Source organism: Somniosus microcephalus, chromosome 6 (assembly GCF_052327205.1).
Source record: "Somniosus microcephalus isolate GS21.2 chromosome 6, FLI_Smic_1.0, whole genome shotgun sequence".
Taxonomy (NCBI): Eukaryota; Metazoa; Chordata; class Chondrichthyes; order Squaliformes; family Somniosidae; genus Somniosus; species Somniosus microcephalus.
Genome location: NC_140992.1, coordinates 227,786,025 through 227,804,270, shown reverse-complemented (window position 1 = coordinate 227,804,270; position 18,246 = coordinate 227,786,025). Strand labels below are relative to the sequence as shown.

At 42.6% G+C, this 18,246-nt stretch overlaps 1 protein-coding gene across 1 annotated transcript in view; it reads right to left on the bottom strand.

The window, feature by feature from the left end:
* The window catches only part of itfg1 (integrin alpha FG-GAP repeat containing 1), a 215,720-nt gene that overhangs the window by 127,175 nt on the left and 70,299 nt on the right, over window positions 1–18,246 (bottom strand). Inside the window, exon 7 of the mRNA XM_085991513.1 lies at window positions 6,699–6,757. Coding sequence (XP_085847639.1) covers window positions 6,699–6,757 — 59 coding nt within the window. The remainder of the gene's footprint in view (window positions 1–6,698; window positions 6,758–18,246) is intronic.

Sequence of the window (18,246 nt, the reverse complement as noted above, 5' to 3'; positions counted from 1 at the left end):
GACCTGGTGATGGTAATGCCATTGAATGTAATGAGTTAATATGAAGTGGCAAGCACATGCACACTAAAAAGTAAAAGCATAAATTGCTCCACATTAGAGAGGAAAAAGAGGTAGAACTGAGACAAAAACAGAAATGCTGGAAATACTCAGCAGGTCAAGCAGCATCAGTGGAGAGAGAAACAAAATTAACATTTCAGGTCGATGACCTTCCGCCAGAGCTGTAAGAAGTTGGAAATTTAACAGTTTTTATGCAAGTCGAGGGGTAGGGAAATAAGGGGGAGGAGGAGCAAAGGAAAGAACAAAAGGGGAGGTCTATAATAGAGTGGAAGGCAGGAACAATTAAATGACAAAAGGGAAAAGGGGGTGGTAATGGGACAAGTAATGAAACAAAAGATGGGTCTAGAGGAGCTGTAAATGGCAACAGCAGAAGCATTACTAGCACCAGCTGTTCGAAAAAAATGGGAGCAGTGGTTATGATCAGAAGTTATTGAAATCAATGTTGAGTCTGGAAAGTTGTAAAGTGTCTAACAGACAGATGAAGTACTGTTCCTCAAGGTTCCGTTGAGCTTCATTGGAATAGTTTGGAGGCAGAGGTCAGAGTGGGAGTGGGAGTGGGACGGAGAATTAAAATGGTAAACGACTGGAATCTCAGCATCATGCTTGCGGACCGACTGGAGGTGTTCAGCAAAGCGATCACCCAATCTGCGTTTGGTCTCCCCAATGTACAGGATACCGCATCGTGAGCAGTGAATACAGTATACTAAATTGAAAGTAGTACAAGTAAATCGCTATTTCTCCTGGAAGGTGTGTTTGAGGCCCTGGACGGTGGAAAGGGAGGAGGTGAAAGGGCAGGTGTTGCATCTCCTGCGCTGGCACAGGAAGATGCCATGGGAAGGGGAGCGGGTGTTGGAAGAATGGACCAGGGTGTTGCAGAGGGAACGGTCCCTTTAGAATGTTGAAAGGGAAGGGGAGGGGGGGGGAAAAGAGGTGTTTGGTGGTGGCATCATGTGGTGGTGGCGGAGGATGATTCGTTGAATGTGGAGGCTGGTGGGGTGGAAGGTGAGAGCAAGGGGAAACCTATCGTGAACTTCTTCCAGTTCTGACGAAAGGTCATTGACCTGAAACGTTAACTCTGTTTTTCCCCTCTCTCTACAGATGCTGCCTGACCTGCTGAGTATTTCCAGCATTTTCTGTTTTTAGGTCAGATTTCCAGCATCCGCAGTATTTTGCTTTTCTAGAAATGAGACAGTTTTGGATATGATCAAAGAATGAGGAAGGCCATTCTGCAGGTAGATAAGGAAACATGTTTCCATGCAAGCTCATTCCCCAACATACAAATAAATCATACAAGAATAGTTCAACAGCAGTAGTGGGCAAACTCTAGAATTTTGAGTATAATTTACAAGATTGAAGCTATAAAATGTTGCCATAAAATTATAGAATTTTACAACCCATCACACCTGCGTTGGCACTCTGAACGACCTGATAAACTTAGTCTCATTCCCCCGTCCTTTTTCCAGATCCGGTTAACTTTTTTTCAAATATTTATCCACTTAACTTTTAAAAGCTATTAAGGATTCTGCTTCTGCCACCATTTCTGGTAGGGCAATTCATATTCTAACAAACATTTGTGTTAAAATATCTCTTAATCTCTCCCCTTTATTCTTAAATTTATTTCCGAGAGATACTGACGAGTGGAAATCGGATTTCACAATTTACCTATCAGAACTCTTCATTATTTCAAACACCACTATCAGATCGTCTCTTAACTTTCTTTATTCAATTTCATCCAATTAATCCAATTTCTGTAGTCTTTCCTCATAATTGAAGGCTCTCAACCCTAGGACCCTCTCAGTGAATCTCTTCTGATCCCTTTGCATGGTCTTGACATTCTTCATAAAGTAAGGTGCCCAAAACTGGACACAATATTGTAACTGTGACCTAACAAATGATTTGTCTCATTTTAGCATTAGCTCTTTGCTTTTGTACTCTATACCCCTATTTATGAAACCAAGGACCTCAAATGCTTTGTTTAACAGTTTTATCAATTTGTTCTCTCACTTGTAAAGATTTGTGCATTTGAACCCTTAAGCTTCTCTGCTTATTTTAAAGCTTCACAATTTAGTCTGTATGTCCTCTCATTATTCTTCAATGCCATTTTAATGTAACCTAACAGAAGTTGTATACACGATTGCCAATACTGTATTGTTAGGACATAAAACCACCTGCAAAATCACACATATAACATGACAGAAGGACAAAGAACCTAAATTGCACATTGGGCTCGAATTTACAGCAGACAAATTGTTACAGTATCTAATTTACCCTGCCCCAAAATATGGCATGTATAAAATTCTCTTCAGTTGACCATATCTCACTGACATGCTCCATATAACCTTGGCTGAATACTACATAGTCTATCACATTGAATGATATTACGATGGATGTATTAGTAATGGTAACAGTTACTAAATAAATTAAGACATCAGGATCTATTACAATACCAAGGTGGAGAGATTCATTATAGCCCAGGAGTGCACGCTAACTCTGGAAAAGTCTGAGGTTTAGCACCAGTCGCTAATGAATCTCGCTGCACGCAAAATTCAGTGTCATTGCTCAAAGAAAGGATGGGAGCGCTAAATCAAACACTAACGGCCTAGCTCAGTGGCGTTACACTCAAAGCGCTAACCAATATCAGGTGCAGTCTAATCATTGCCACAGGCTCTTTCCAGTTCTTAAAGGGGAGGTTCATTCATGCTGCAGAACCTCATTCTCAGCATTGCTGCCTGTGAACCTGCTGTAGCAAGCAGGAGCAGGCCAAGTCTAAGGAGCCAGACGACTCAACCAGCTGTACTCATGGCAGATCCACGCATCAGGGAGAGAGCCCGCAGATTTTTGGGCCAAGCTTGGAGGGGCTGGTGTCCGATGTGGAGAGACGGAGGGCAGTGCTCTACCCAGCAAGTGGCAGGAGGCCCTAGCCGCAAGTCTTCCATGCCATGTGGAGGGAGGTTGCCCATCAGGTCTCAGGGAGCACTGTAGTCCCCAAGACCCATGCACAGTGCAGGAAGAATTTTAATGACCTCACTTGGGTGGTCAGGGTGAGTCAATTCCTCAACAAATGCTACATATCACCATCTGAAACACAGCCTGCACACACTGGCCAAAGCACCAAACCCCCAGCACTCACCCACCAACAATCTCTACCTACCAACACTCATACCCACATCTCACACCTTGCACACACTAACAGCTATTCAACTATGACAGGCACATCACCCAAACACATTGCTCTACAATCACTCATACACTTTCCTTTCTCTTGCAAGCCAAGGTGGCTCACAGCAGGAGGGAACAGGAGCACGCAGGCGGGGGACAAGCTGACACCCAACCACTGTCTGCGCTGGAAAATAGAGTGCTGAAGATCATTGGGCGTCAGGTGGTGGGCACCGTGGCCCCCTTTCGGGACAACAATGGTATGTTCATCCCTACTCCTCCTTCTCACATCCCACAAGCCTTTTGCACTTTCTAGCTAATCATGCTGTATGCATGCATTTCTCCCTTCCTGCCCCCCTTCCCTCACCTTAACCCATCTTTTGTGCCTTTATGCTTTCAGATAATCAGCAAGCATCGGAGCAGCCTGTCCCTGAGGGCACCGTTGAGAGCGATGTGGGAGAAGAGGAGGAGGAAGAACACAATGCATCACTGTATGTCTCACTTGCAGGAACCAGCTCAGATACTGGCACTACACGTTCTTTAGAGGCTAGTATAGTAGTGGGACTGCACAGGGTGAGGCACCGGAAATGAGCGGGCTGCAGCAAGGCCAGGGGGAAAGAATAGCTCGGGAGCCAGCTCCCCGGAGGGCGAGTTCGTGCGTGAATTCAGCTGCACAGGACTCAGATGAGGACCTCGATGGGGAGGCCTTTAGAACAAGGATGATGGCCATGCACACGGAGATCATAGGTGCAATGGCAAGGGTGCCGGAGTCTGTCGGCAATGGTAAGGAGCGTGGAGGAGTCCACCTCCAACACTGCACAAAGCTCTGCACACACCATGGAGCCCATCATTTCCAGTCTGGAAAGGATGGTAGACTCTTGGAGACCGTGGTGGCCCAGACCTGATACCGCATGTGATGGGCGATTTGGCAGCTTCCATTGCAGCACAGGTGGAAGCGACGCAACATCTTAGTGCTGTAATGCACTAAGTGGCAGTGGGTCAGGAAGCTGCTGTCCTCTCTCACGATGACAGCATTCCTGCTCCCACCACTGCCACTCCGCCATTGCCCTTGTCGCTGCCTGTCATCCAGCTAGCCCAGACTGCTGCCGCCCATGCTACAGCCGGGCCTTCCAGGCCCAGAGCTGATCGAGGGCGTTCTGCAAGGCCATCTGAAGTCTCCCGCACGGACACTCAGCAGCCTTCCACCAGCCATGCTGCAGCCACTGGAACAACACTTCGTAGGAGCATTAGAGTAGGCAAAGGCACAGTAACAAGAGGCACTAAGGGGTTGCACAAGGGTGAATAGTAAATATTGTTGTTGTAAAGATGTGTTCACTGATTATTGATAAATTTATTAATTCACTTTGGATCATTTTGTACTGTCTCTCATTTCAGCTGTATGCTGGGATATGGTCTGCAGCAGGGATGGAATGATGGGGATGTGGTGAGCAACGGGGATCTGGGGTTGAATTTACTGGAACCGCAGTCTGATGAGGCAGTCACAGACCTCCCTTCCATAAGGTCATTTGAGTGGCTGCCTCCTCCCTCGCTCCTGTTCCTCCTTCTCTTCCTCCTCCTCCTCCTGAGGTGGTCCCGCAATCCCTGCTGGCAATGACTGGGCCCTCATGATGGCCAGATTATGGAGCATGCATCACACCACGACAAAATGGGATAGAGGGCTCCTCCAGAGTGGTCAAGGCAGCGGTCTGCTCAATGATGGTCCTGGTGACAGCATGGCTCTCATTATATGAATGCTGTACAGGAGTGTTGGGGTTGCGGAGGGGAACCGTGAGCCAGGTGGAGAGCGGATACTCCTTGTCTCTGACCAACTAGCCGCGAGCTTGATGTGGTGGCTGGAAGAGTGCTGGAACACCGGTCTGGCACAGGATGAAGGCATCGTGGCTGCTGCCAGGATAGCGGGCATTCACGTTGAGGATTCCCTGTCTGTGGTCGCACACCAACTGACAAGAAAGCAGTGAAACTGCACTAACTGCACTAACCTGACAGCCGAGACTCATTATTCATGATTTTTTAAGTAGTGCCCCTAGAGCCGGCGACCAACTACTTCACGCCTCTTCTCCCTGTTGCTGTCAGGGCGAGGCGCTAAGGCAGGGGGTGATACTCAATTTGGTAGATCAGACTCGTAGCGGCGGTGAATTTGGCGTGCGCCGCTGGATTTGCCTCGCCGCGGCGCTACTGCCTCACCGCCCTGTTAGCGCCCCCGCCAGGTGCTAACCAACTGATTTTCTCCCCCAAGTGTTAACATAGTGGCAAATTGGTAAGTCTCTTTATTGGTTCAATAATAGTAAACTTTAAGGCAGTTTCAAAATATAACGCATAGAGGGATAGGCTCATTTCTCCACACTCTCTTCAGGGGTCAGGGTGCAATTGGGAAAAAATATATTTGTATATGCTTAATAATTGTAATTGCACTTAAATTACAGGTGGAGATGTACAAGTCAATATCCACATTTCCTGCCATTCTTTATCAAGAAATTTGCTTGAATTTCATTTTTATTGATATCAGTTTTGTAGTGTTCCCTGAATACATTTCAATAGGAAGTTTCTAAGCTGATAACACACTTTTTATCATCTCTGATTTAGAAGAAAGTCTAACGAGCTTCAGACATGTTTGATTAGGAAATAATGAATTTCACAAAGAACACTGAATATGAAGATGATGTCTACAACCCGACTGAAATTTTGCCACAATTATTCAAAAGGAAGGAAGATTAATCTCTGAAGATCATCATCAATATTGCAATTCACTTCAACAAACCTATGCAAAAAGGTTAATACATATTCCTGTTCCTGGGACTAGGGACAGGGTCACTGGCAAGGCTTGGAAGCTAAGCAGAGCCAGGCCTGCTTAGTACCTGGAGGGGTGACCATCAGGGAAGACCAGGTGTAGAAGGTCATGGAAGGAGCCCCGAGGAGGGGTGGTTGGTGAGCAGGCCCGGGCGTTGGGCTGAAGATTGTCGGACAGGAGGAATGGTGGAAATGGAATGGCGGCGCGCACAGACGCAGCGGCTTTGCTTCTCCCAGGACGGTGCTATTTACGTTTAATGTTAATGTTATTTGTACTGGACTCATGGGAGCTTGCAAGATCACATTTCGTTGTTCATGTACTTGTGCATTGTACAATGACAATAAAGTTGAATTATTATTAGTTGACCTAATATCACAAAGGGTTAGAGTGATGCTTGGATTTAAAAATAATATTTTTTTTAATTCAATTTTGTGCTCATTAAGGTGAGAAACGTTAGTGCTGTGGGATATAACACTTCTCCATTTCACGGTTCTAGTGTCAGCAAACACCCCAGGGCAGATATAGCACAATTAGAAGCAAAGCAAAGCTCTCTCCACCTTAACCAATAGGGAGCCTGTGGTCCAACCTTATAATGCCACCGTAATCCATCAGTGTCACATTTTTCCATTGCCCAACCACTTCTGTTACTAAGAAATTCAAAACCATTATGGAATACCTTGTTTTCCCATATCTCAAAGTGAATTTCCCCGGCATCCTTGGTGGTAAGAAATAAGTCTGGAATAAAGTTTAAACACATGATTAGACAAACAATATTTCAGGTCTTTTGCCAAAGTGCTCAAACATAAACTATGTATACTTAAACATAAGTACAAGTTAGATACTGGCTTTTACAGTATCTGTGTCTTTAAGCTGTAACTTTTACATTTACTAGCCAGTGGAAACCATACCAAATGCATATTGCCATATCGAAAGAAGAAAAAGCTTGCATTTATATAGCACCTTACACGTCTTTAGTATGTCTCAAATATTTTACAGCCAATGAATTACTTTTGACGTGTGGTTATCCTGTTCTGTTGGCAAACATGGGAGTCAATTCATTCACAACAAGCTCCCATAAACAGCAATGCGATTATGACCAGTTAATCTGTTTTTATGATGTTGTTTGAGGGATAAAGGTTGGCCAGTATCAGCAAAGTGATGGAAGGTGTCATTGACAATGCTATCAAACGGCACTTACTCACCAATAACCTGCTCACCGATGTCCAGTTTGGGTTCTGCCAGGACCACTTGGCTCCAGGCCTTATTACAGCCTTGGTCCAAACATGGACAAAAGAGCTGAATTCCAGAGGTGAGGTGAGAGTGACTGCTTTTGACATCAAGGCAGCATTTGACCGAGGGTGGCATCAAGGAGCCCTAGTAAAACTGAAGTCAATGGAATCAGGGGAAAACGCTCCATTGGCTGGAGTCATACCTAGCACAAAGGAAGATGGCTGTGGTGGTTGGAGGTCAATCATCACAGCCCCAGGACATCGGTGCAGGAGTTCCTCAGGGCAGTGTCCTAGGCCCAACCATCTTCAGCTGCTTTATCAATGACTTTTCCTTCATCATAAGGACATAAGTGGTGATATTTGCTGATGACTGCACAGTGTTCAGTGCCATTTGCAACTCCTCAGATAATGAAACAGTCCATGCCCGCATGCAGCAAGACCTGGATGACATTCAGGCTTGGGCTGATAAATGGCAAGTAACATGTGCGCTACAGAAGTGCCAGGCAATGACTATCTCCAACAAGCGAGAGTCTAACCACCGCCCCTTGACATTCAACAGCATTAACATCAACATCCTGGGTGGTCACCATTGACCAGAACCTTAACTGGACCAGCCACATAAATACTGTGACAACAAGAACAGGTCAGAGGCTAGGTATCCTGCGGCAAGTGTCTCCCCAAAGCCTTTCCACCATCTACAAGGATCAAGTCACGAGTGTGATGGAATACTCTCTACTTGCCTGGATGAGTAGTGCTCCAACAACACTTAATTGAAGCTCGACACCATACAGGACAAAGCAGCCCACTTGATTTGACACACCATCCACCACCTTAAACATTCACTCCCTCCACCACCGGCGTACCGTGGCTGCAGTGTGTACCATCTACAAGATGCACTGCAGCAACTCGCCAAGGCTTCTTCGGCAGCACCTCCCAACCCCAAGATCTCTACCACCTAGAAGGACAAGGGCAGCAGGCGCATGGGAACGCCATCACTTCCAAGTTCTCCTCCAAGTCACACACCATCCTGACTTGGAAGTATATCGCCGTTCCTTCATCGTCGCTGGGTCAAAATCCTGGAACTCCCTCCCTAATAGCACTGTGGGAGTACCTTCACCACACGGACTGCAGCGGTTCAAGGCGGTGGCTCACCACCACCTTCTCAAGTGCAGTAAGGGATGGGCAATAAATGCTGGCCTTGCCAGCGACACCCACATCCCATGAGCAAATTAAAAAATAGCACACAGAGAACTTCCCTGCTCTTCGAATAGTGCCGAGAGATCTTTTTTGTCCACCCGAGGGGGCAGATAGGTCCTTGGTTTAGCATTTCATTCGAAAGTTGGAACCGTTGGCAGTGCAGTAGTCCCTCAGTACTGCACTGAAGTGTCAATTTAATTATGTTCTCAAATCCTAGAGTGGGGCTTGCAACCAAGACCTTGAGACTCAAAGGTCAGATTGTTTCCACTGAGCCATTGCTGACACCTACAAATATACACCGAAGAAGAAAAATTTCATCATAGTTTGTATTAAGTAAAAATATAAATGAGCTGCTTTCTGTAATACTTTTTGGTAAAAATATGTATTTCATGAAATGTAATATGAAAAATTGTTTGCACCATCTCAATCCAGACACTGCACAGCTGATGTGTATGCCAGCGCTATGGTTCAGATACAAAGCAGTGACTCTGAAAATGGCTGTATGATTCTGTAGAATTAACCTCCACGTGCAAAAGTGCATTCAAATAGATGATGCATATATTCTAACATTCCTGCGAGAAGATAAAAATTTGGTTTTCAAATTGATTATTTTCTTATGTAATTTTTTCAAGCTGCATCTTGCAAGTGAACACAATGCAAGCGTCATTGAAGAATGTTCTCTCCTGCCTTCATCAGTTTGAGGGATAAGCATAAAAAAGCAAACCTCTCCCTACTATAAAGCAATCTAAACTTCTGCAACAATTCAGTGACAGGAGAATTATCCCAAAGAGGAGATCTGATCACACAATAATAAAAGATCTATACATGCAACCAAGATAAATCTGCAGTGCTGAATTCGCAGTGCTGAATTCTATTATAGCTAAGATCCCCAGATGTGAAAATAAAGCAAAATTTCACTTTTAAAGGATACATTTGTCTAACAGTAGTAATGCACTAATCAATTTTTCAGTCATGTGGCATTTCACATGACAGATCTAAAATAATATGGAACCAGTGATCAGGTCAGTAGCCATTTTCTATCTCTAATTAGTTCTCCTCAATCTGCAGAGTGGCAGAACAAGGAATTTAGAGGTGTAACATTTTTAGTTCGTTCCACTTTATATTCAGCTGGTAAAAAGACTACAATTTTAATTTGCACAAAGGCTGAAATATTTTACTCCTTAAAAATTTGCTTTGGGACAGATACTGGGTGTAGATGTAAATAAAAATACCTTTTAATGTACTGGAAAATGCTATATCCTTTATAATTAACTGAAGCTTTCATAATAAACCTACGGCAATGATAGGACAACCATTAAGCTTCTTGTGTAAATATCATCATACTTCAAGTATACAGAGCATGTTGAGTTGTTTGCGCACACTAAACCAGTAATAGAACCAAACACACACAAAAATTAAAAGATGCAAAGGTCATAAATAACAATGGATTCAAAGGAGTAATTTCAAGGATTCAAGTGTTGATTATAAGCTGATGAATTTTGGATCTCAAAATTAATGAGTTTGATTAGATTACTGCCTTATAATCAAATTTATACCCCTTTATTGTTCAAGTCGTGCAGGGTTAAATTTATAACTTGGTCTTGATAAATGCACACAAATTGACTAAGAAAAGTTATACTTGGATTAAGGTTTCACTCTTTTCAGAAACTCTTGTAGCAAGAGTGAATGGAAACAGTACATTGAATTGGCATCCTGTTTGGTACATTACTAGTTTCATACCCAGACAGTTTCAGCTTTTTCTGTTCAACATAATTGACAGAATAAGGAAACTTCTGCTCAACAATTTCCAGATGGCCATGTTCCAAATCCCAGGGCTTTCCATCGCTCAAACTGCCAATTTGGAATGGCATTAGTTAAATCTCAGCTGGGACAGCTTCATAGGCATGCTTATTATGAGGTGACAAGAACAATGTCTACATCGTGATCACATTGATTGTGCTGGAGAAATTGATGGATGATCTACCCACCTTCTCAGTTGAAGGAAAGATATGAAAATGAGGGGGAGGAAGAGAAAAGAAACATACTTATTTTCATTTAGTGGTCCTTCTGTGTTTAAGAAACAGATGTCATTTGAGAAATGTTAACAGATGAGATGGTGGGAAAGAACACATGTAATGTGTGCAAGTAACACTTTTCCAAATTTCAGGAATTACTTAATGTGCACTAACTGTCATTTCTTTGTCGAGTGTAGTTAGGAAAAAAATGCCGTTGCCTGCTTCAAGTGAAACCTTGCATGGACATCAATTTTCAGAGTTCCACAAATAGTGCCCTCTATCTGGAAATCTTTCAATGTGGATTTACTGCTTCTTAGAATGCATGGCAGTCATTGCAGCATCATAGGATTAGCAACTTTACACATTACAATTAAAGAACGTTTCAGTTTTAATAACCAGTAGAAAAAAAGTGATCTAAAATAATATAATGTAAAATGGACTTCAAATAAATTGAAAAATAAAAATTGTGTGGCTAATGGAAGATCAACTTATGGTAATTTCCAGCTTTTCTATCGAAGAGGACCACGGGTTCTTTGACTAGGAAAGTGAAAATTCTTTTGTTCTCCTTGCATGTTTTCAGTACAATGGACAATCTATTGTTCAATAATTTTTCTGTTCAGATACAGCAATTAGGAAGGCAAATGGTATGTTAGCCTTTATTGCAAGGGGATTGGAGTATAAAAGCAAGGAGGTCATGCTGCAGTTATATACGGCTTTAGTGAGACCACACCTGGAGTACTGTGCACAGTTTTGGTCTCCTTACCCAAGGAAGGATATATTTGCTTTAGAGGGGGTACAATAAAGGCTCACTAGATTGATTACTAGGATGAGAGCACTGTCCTATGAGGAGAAATTGAGTAGAATGGGCCTATATTCTCTGGATTTTAGAAGATTGAGAGGTGATCTCATTGAAATGTATAAAATTCTTAGGGAGCTTGACAGGGTAGATGCTGAGAGGCTGTTTACCCTGGTTGGAGAGTCTAGAACTAGGGGTCATAGTCTCATGATGAGGGTCAGCCATCTACTCTGAGATGAGAAGAAATTTCTTCACTCAGAGGGTGGTGAATCTTTTAAATTCTCTACCTCAGAGGGCGGTGGATGCTGAGTCGATGAGTATATTCAAGATGGAGATCGCTAGATTTTAAGGGAATTAAAGGATATGGCGATAGGGCTGGAAAGTGGAGTTGATGTAGAAGTTCAGCCATGATCTTATTGAATGGCGGCGCAGGCTCGATGGGCCGTATGGCCTACTCCTACTCCTATTTATTATGTTACGTTCTTAATTGGCAGATATTTTTCAAGAAAGTGAGCAAAATTGTGATTTTATGACTTTTTAAATTTTTTCTGCTGGAAAGCACTTGGTGTGGCACCTATTTCAACTTCAAATCCTTATGTACTTAAAGAGCAATGCAGTCAATATTGATTTGCTATTTTCTCATTTAAAGAGTTGCATTGCTTACATGAAGAGTGCATTCACAGTACACATACAAAAAAATTACAGAAATTACCCTATCTGAGCTAGTATTCCATCAATTCCAGTGAACATCAGAACTATATGGCACACTTCATGAAAATGTTCCTTTTACTTCCTGCCCTTCATCTTGGAATATTAACCTACTTGTACATTCAAATTCATTCCAGGGATAGCAGATGAAAGTCTCTCCTTTAGCTAAGATAGAACTAAGAATATCGGAGTGTGCCAATTGTTTGGGAAGAAAGTCATGATATATAGATATTCATAAAATAGTGATATTGCATAATGTTTTCTTGGAAAGGTGACCTTCTTGCCCAAGCTAAAGGAATCACTTATGTTATTTTTTGGGAACTGATTTTGATTGTTTTATCAGATAAATGGTTTAATACATTGTGAAATATCTTTACATTAAATATAAATTATATCAGGCTGTAAATCTTCCCCCACACCAACCCCTCCCAAACATGACTACTGGCACATGTTCCAGTTCACAATATTTGCCCAATCTGAAAGTTACTGGTGCATATAAAATACCATGGCAAGGATATGATGACAATTTGAACATTATGTGCCACATCAGTCCCGCTTTCTTTGCACCCTTATTAACTTTCTTATCTTTAATGTATTCTTGGATGCATCCAAGTATTTTTCACCGTTTCTGTGCATCTTTTATCCTTTTATCATTTGATGCTGTCTTTCAGCAGTGGTTGTTTTTAAGCCATGCTGCTTAGTAACAAGACTTGTATTTGAATTTAATTCATGCCACAGCATAAGTAGCAATCATACATGTTCTACTACAAAGAGAACAACAGTCATGCCCACTGAAAATGCTCCTGATGGTCTCCTCACAGTGTTGCAGTATAACATTATGGTAATACCTATTAAAACCTTGACAGCATCTGCGTAAATATGGTGTTACTTGGCAGAAACAGGGAAATTAATCTGAAGCACTTCTATTAACAATGGGCAAAAATTCAGCATTCATGAAGAGTGTTTATTTACTGGAATGAACAATTTGTCCTTTACTGCCCAAATTAGATAATGGCTGTAAACAACAAATAAGCAGAGTTCTACGAACTTATCACAATACTACACAAGTGTTTATTTCATTAGACAATCCTTAAATCTTGAATTTGTCAATAAACAAAAAAAATATGAATCGTAGAATTTATAGCACAGAAGGAACTAAATCAGCTCAGCGTGTTGGTGCTAGACTTCCGAGAGAGTTATCCACTTAGTCCTTCCCCGTACCTTTAAAAATTTTCTTTTAAAAATACTTAGCCACTTTCAAGTTATGGATGCTACTTCCATCACTGTTTCTGGGAGGACATTCCAGGTTCTAACTCCCCTCTGCGTAAAATAAATTCTCTTAACCTCTCCCTTCGCTCTTTTGGTGATGACCTTAAATTTATGCTTTATTTACTGACTCACTGACCAGTGTAAATAGTTTTTCCTCAACTTATCTTAACAAAACCTGCCATAATTTGAACACCCCAACCGATTTCCTCCTAATTTTCTATGCTCTATTGAAAGAACCCCAGTTTCTCTAGGCTTTTCCCATAACTAAGCCTTTCATCAATATAATGGCCCAGAATTTGCGATAAGAATAACGGTATGGCTAACAGCGCTCACCATTATTGTGGAGTAAATTGGACAGCAACTTCCAGAGTCCGCACATGTGCAGTTGAATGCAGAAATCCGAAATCAAATTTTACAAAACTTTAAAAATGACCTAACAATCACCTGCAATGAGCTGCATTCACAATCAAATTCTTCAAATGAAAGCCTAATTTTGAAGACTAGATAATTGCTAGTCTTCATATAATTCAGAACATCAAGATTAAAACATGGGGGTTTAACACAGCCAAAAAATATTCGAAATTCCTTTTACCATAGCTAGTAACACATAAGAACATAAGAAATAGGAGCAGGAGCAGGCCATTCAGCCCCTCGAGCCTGCGCCGTCATTTAATGGCTGATCCGATTTTGGCCTCAACTCCACTTTCCTGCCCGCTCCACATAACCCTCGACTCTCCTGTTGCTCAAAAATCTGTCTACCTCAGCCTTGAATGAGGCAGGTACGGGGATCCAGGAGGTAGTGTTGGAGGAGCCGCAGCCCTTGCTCTTGTCCAACAGGTTCGAGGTTCTTACTCCCTGTGGGGACAGGAGCAGGGACTGCAGGGAGGATGAGCAACCTGGCCACAGCACCGTGGAACGGGGGGCCATTCAAGAGGGGGGAGTAAATAGAAATGTTGTAGTGGTAGGGGATAATATTATTAGGGGGATAGATAGAGTTCTCTGCAGCCGAGAGCGAGAGTCCCGAAGGCTGTGTTGCCTACCCGGTGCCAGGGTTAAGGACATCTCCTCTGGGCTGGAAAGAAACTTGCAGTGGGAGGGGGTGGATCCAGTTGTCGTGGTCCATGTTGGTACAAACGACGTAGATAGGACTAGGAAGCCAGTTCTGTTAAAGGAGTATGAGCAGCCAGGGGTCAAATTAAAAAACAGAACCTCAAGGGGATTATTACCTGAGCCATGAGCGAATTTGGCTAGGACAAATAAAATTAGAGAGTTAAATGCGTGGCTCAAAGACTGGTGTGGGAGAAATGGGTTTTGCTTCCTGGGACACTGGCACCAGTACTGGGGCAGGAGGGAGCTATTCCGTTAGGACGGGCTTCACTTGGCCAGTGCTGGGACTAGAGTCCTGGCGGATCATATAACTAGGGCTGTAGAGAGGGCTTTAAACTAACTAGTGGGGGGGGAGGTTCCTAGAGAGCAAATAATAAAAATGACAACAGAGAAGGTCATAGACTTAGGTAGCAGTGGGGAAATTAAAAACCAGAGCATGTCAGGAAGGGGCAGAAGGTATGGAGTAAAAGGTAAAGTAATAAAAATGGCAAAAGCAGGAACTAAGTGTCACAAAACATATTTCAAAGTTCTCTATCTGAATGCACGTAGCATTCGTAACAAAATAGACGAGTTAATGGCACAAATAACTACATATGGGTTTGATCTTGTGGCCATTACAGAAACATGGCTGCAGGGTGACAATGCCTGGGAATTAAACATACCAGGTTATTTAACGATCAGGAAGGACAGGCAGGAAGGAAGGGGAGGTGGGGTGGCTATGTTAATAAAGGAAGGAATCACTGTAATACAGAGAAATGATATTGGGTCAAAAGATCAGGATAATGAAACAGTTTGGGTGGAGGTAAGGAATAATAAGGGGAAAAAAACACTAGTGGGCGTAGTCTATAGGCCTCCGAACAGTGGCAACTCTGTTGGACGGAGTATCAATCAGGAAATAGTTGAGGCTTGTAATAAGGGAACATCTATAATTATGGGGGATTTTAACTATCATATTAATTGGACAAATCAAATTGGGCAGGGCTGCCTTGAGGATAAGTTCATTGAGTGTATTAGGGATGGGTTTCTTGAGCAGTATGTAACTGAACCGACCAGGGGGCAAGCAACCTTAGATCTGGTCCTGTGTAACGAGATGGGATTAATTAAAAATGTCCTAGTAAAGGATCCCCTTGGAATGAGTGACCATAACATGGTTGAATTCCATATTCAATTAGAGGGTGAGAAGGTTGGATCTCAAACAAGCGTGCTAAGCTTGAATAAAGGAGACTATGAAGGTATGAGAGCGGAATTGAGTAGAGTGGATTGGGAAAATAGATTAAAGGGTAAGACAATACATGATCAGTGGTGTACATTTAAGGAGTTATTTTACAACTTCCAAAAAATATATATTCCACTGAGAAGAAAAGGGTGTAAAAGAAAAGACAGCCATCCATGGCTAAGTAAAGAAATTAAGGATAATATTCAACTAAAAACAAGGGCATATAAGGTAGCCAAATCTAGTGGGAGGATAGAGGATTGGGAAAACTTTAAAAGACAGCAAAAAATTACAAAAAGATTGATTAAGAAAGGGAAGATAGATTATGAAAGTAAATTAGCAAAAAATATAAAAACAGATAGTAAGAGTTTTTATAGTTATATAAAAAGAAAAAGGGTGGCTAAAGTAAATGTTGGTCCCTTACAGGATGAGACCGGGAAATTAATGGTGGGAAATATGGAGATGGCAAAAACACTGAATGAATATTTTACATCAGTCTTTACAGTAGAAGACACTAAGAATATCCCAACACTGGACAAACAGGGGGCTAAAGGGGGGGAGGAGCTAAACCCGATCAAAATCACTAAGGAAGTGGTACTCGGTAAAATAATGGGACTCAAGGCAGATAAATCACCTGGACCTGATGGCTTACATCCTAGGGTCTTGAGGGAAGTGGCGGTAGGGTTTGTAGATGCATTGGTAATAATTTTCCAAAACTCCCTGGACTCAGCAAAGGTCCCGGCAGACTGGAAAACTGCTAATGTAACACCCTTATTTAAAAAGGGCAGTAGACAGAAGGCTGGAAACTATAGACCGGTTAGCCTAACATCTGTGGTAGGTAAAATTTTGGAGTCCATTATTAAGGAGACAGTAACAGGACATTTGGATAATCATAATTTAATAGGACAAAGTCAGCATGGTTTTATGAAGGGGAAGTCATGTTTGACAAATTTGCTGGAGTTCTTTGAGGAAGTAACGTATAGGGTGGATAAAGGGGAACCAGTGGACGTAGTGTATTTAGACTTCCAAAAGGCATTTGACAAGGTGCCACACAAAAGATTATTGCTTAAGATAAAAAATCACGGGATTGGGGGTAATATTCTGGCATGGATAGAGGATTGGCTATCTAACAGAAAGCAGAGAGTTGGGATAAATGGTTCATTCTCAGACTGGCAATCAGTAACTAGTGGTGTTCCGCAGGGGTCAGTGCTGGGTCCCCAACTCTTTACAATCTATATTAACGATTTGGAGGAGGGGACCGAGTGTAACATATCAAAGTTTGCAGATGATACTAAGATGGGAGGGAAAGTAGTGAGTGAGGAGGACATAAAAAACCTGCAAGGGGACAGAGACAGGCTAAGTAAGTGGGCAGAGATTTGGCAGATGGAATACAATACTGGAAAGTGTGAGGTTATGCACTTTGGCAGAAAAAATCATAGAGCAAGTTATTATCTTAATGGCAAGAAACTGGAAAGTACTGAAGTACAAAGGGATCTGGGGGTCCTGGTGCACGAAACTCAAAAAGTTAGTATGCAGGTGCAGCAAGTGATTAAGAAGGCCAATGGAATGTTGGCTTTCATTGCTAGGGGGATAGAATATAAAAATAGGGAGGTATTGCTTCAGTTGTACAAGGTATTGGTGAGACCGCACCTGGAATACTGCACACAGTTTTGGTGTCCATACTTAAGAAAAGACATACTTGCTCTCGAGTCAGTACAAAGAAGGTTCACTCGGTTAATCCCGGGGATGAGGGGATGGACATATGAGGAGAGGTTGAGTAGATTGGGACTCTACTCATTGGAGTTCAGAAGAATGAGAGGCGATCTTATTGAAACATATAAGATTGTGAAGGGGTTGGATCTGGTGGATGCGGGGAGGATGTTCCCGATGATGGGTGAAACTAGAACTAGGGGGCATAGTCTTAGAATAAGGGGCTGCTCTTTCAAAACTGAGATGAGGAGGAACTACTTCACTCAGAGGGTGGTAGGTCCATGGAATATGCTGCCCCAAAAAGCTGTAGAAGCTACATCATTACATAAATTTAAAACAGAAATAGACAGTTTCCTAGAAGTAAAGGGAATTAAGGGTTACGGGGAGCGGGCAGGAATTTGGACATGAGTCTAGGTTCGGATCGGACATGGCCCTGTGGGTAGCGGAGCAGGCCCAGGGGCCATGTAGCCTGATCCTGCTCCTATTTCGTGTGTCTAATTCTGTTAGATTCAGGAGATGGTTCTGTGATAGTAGGTTGGCGGTTAGGATCAGATCAGCCATGATCTTATTGAATGGCGGAGCAGGCTCGAGGGGCCGATTGGCCTACTCCTGCTCCTATTTCTTATGTTCTTATATATTCAATGACTCAGCTTCCACAGCTCTCTAGGGTAATGAATTCCAAAGATTCACGACCCTCAGAGAAGAAATTCCTTCTCATCTCAGTCTTAAATGGGAGACCCCTTAGTCTAAGACTATGCCCCCTAGTTCTAGATTCCCTGACGAAGGGAAACAGCCTCTCAGCATCTACCCTGTCCAACCCCCTCAGAATCTTATATGTTTCAATAAGATCACCTCTCATTCTTCTAAACTCCAAGAGTATAGGCCCAACCTGCTCAACCTTCCCTCATTAGACAACCCTTCCAGTTGTTGAAATAAACATTTCAGTTTTCTGAACAGGTAATGATAGATGGCTGCAGCAG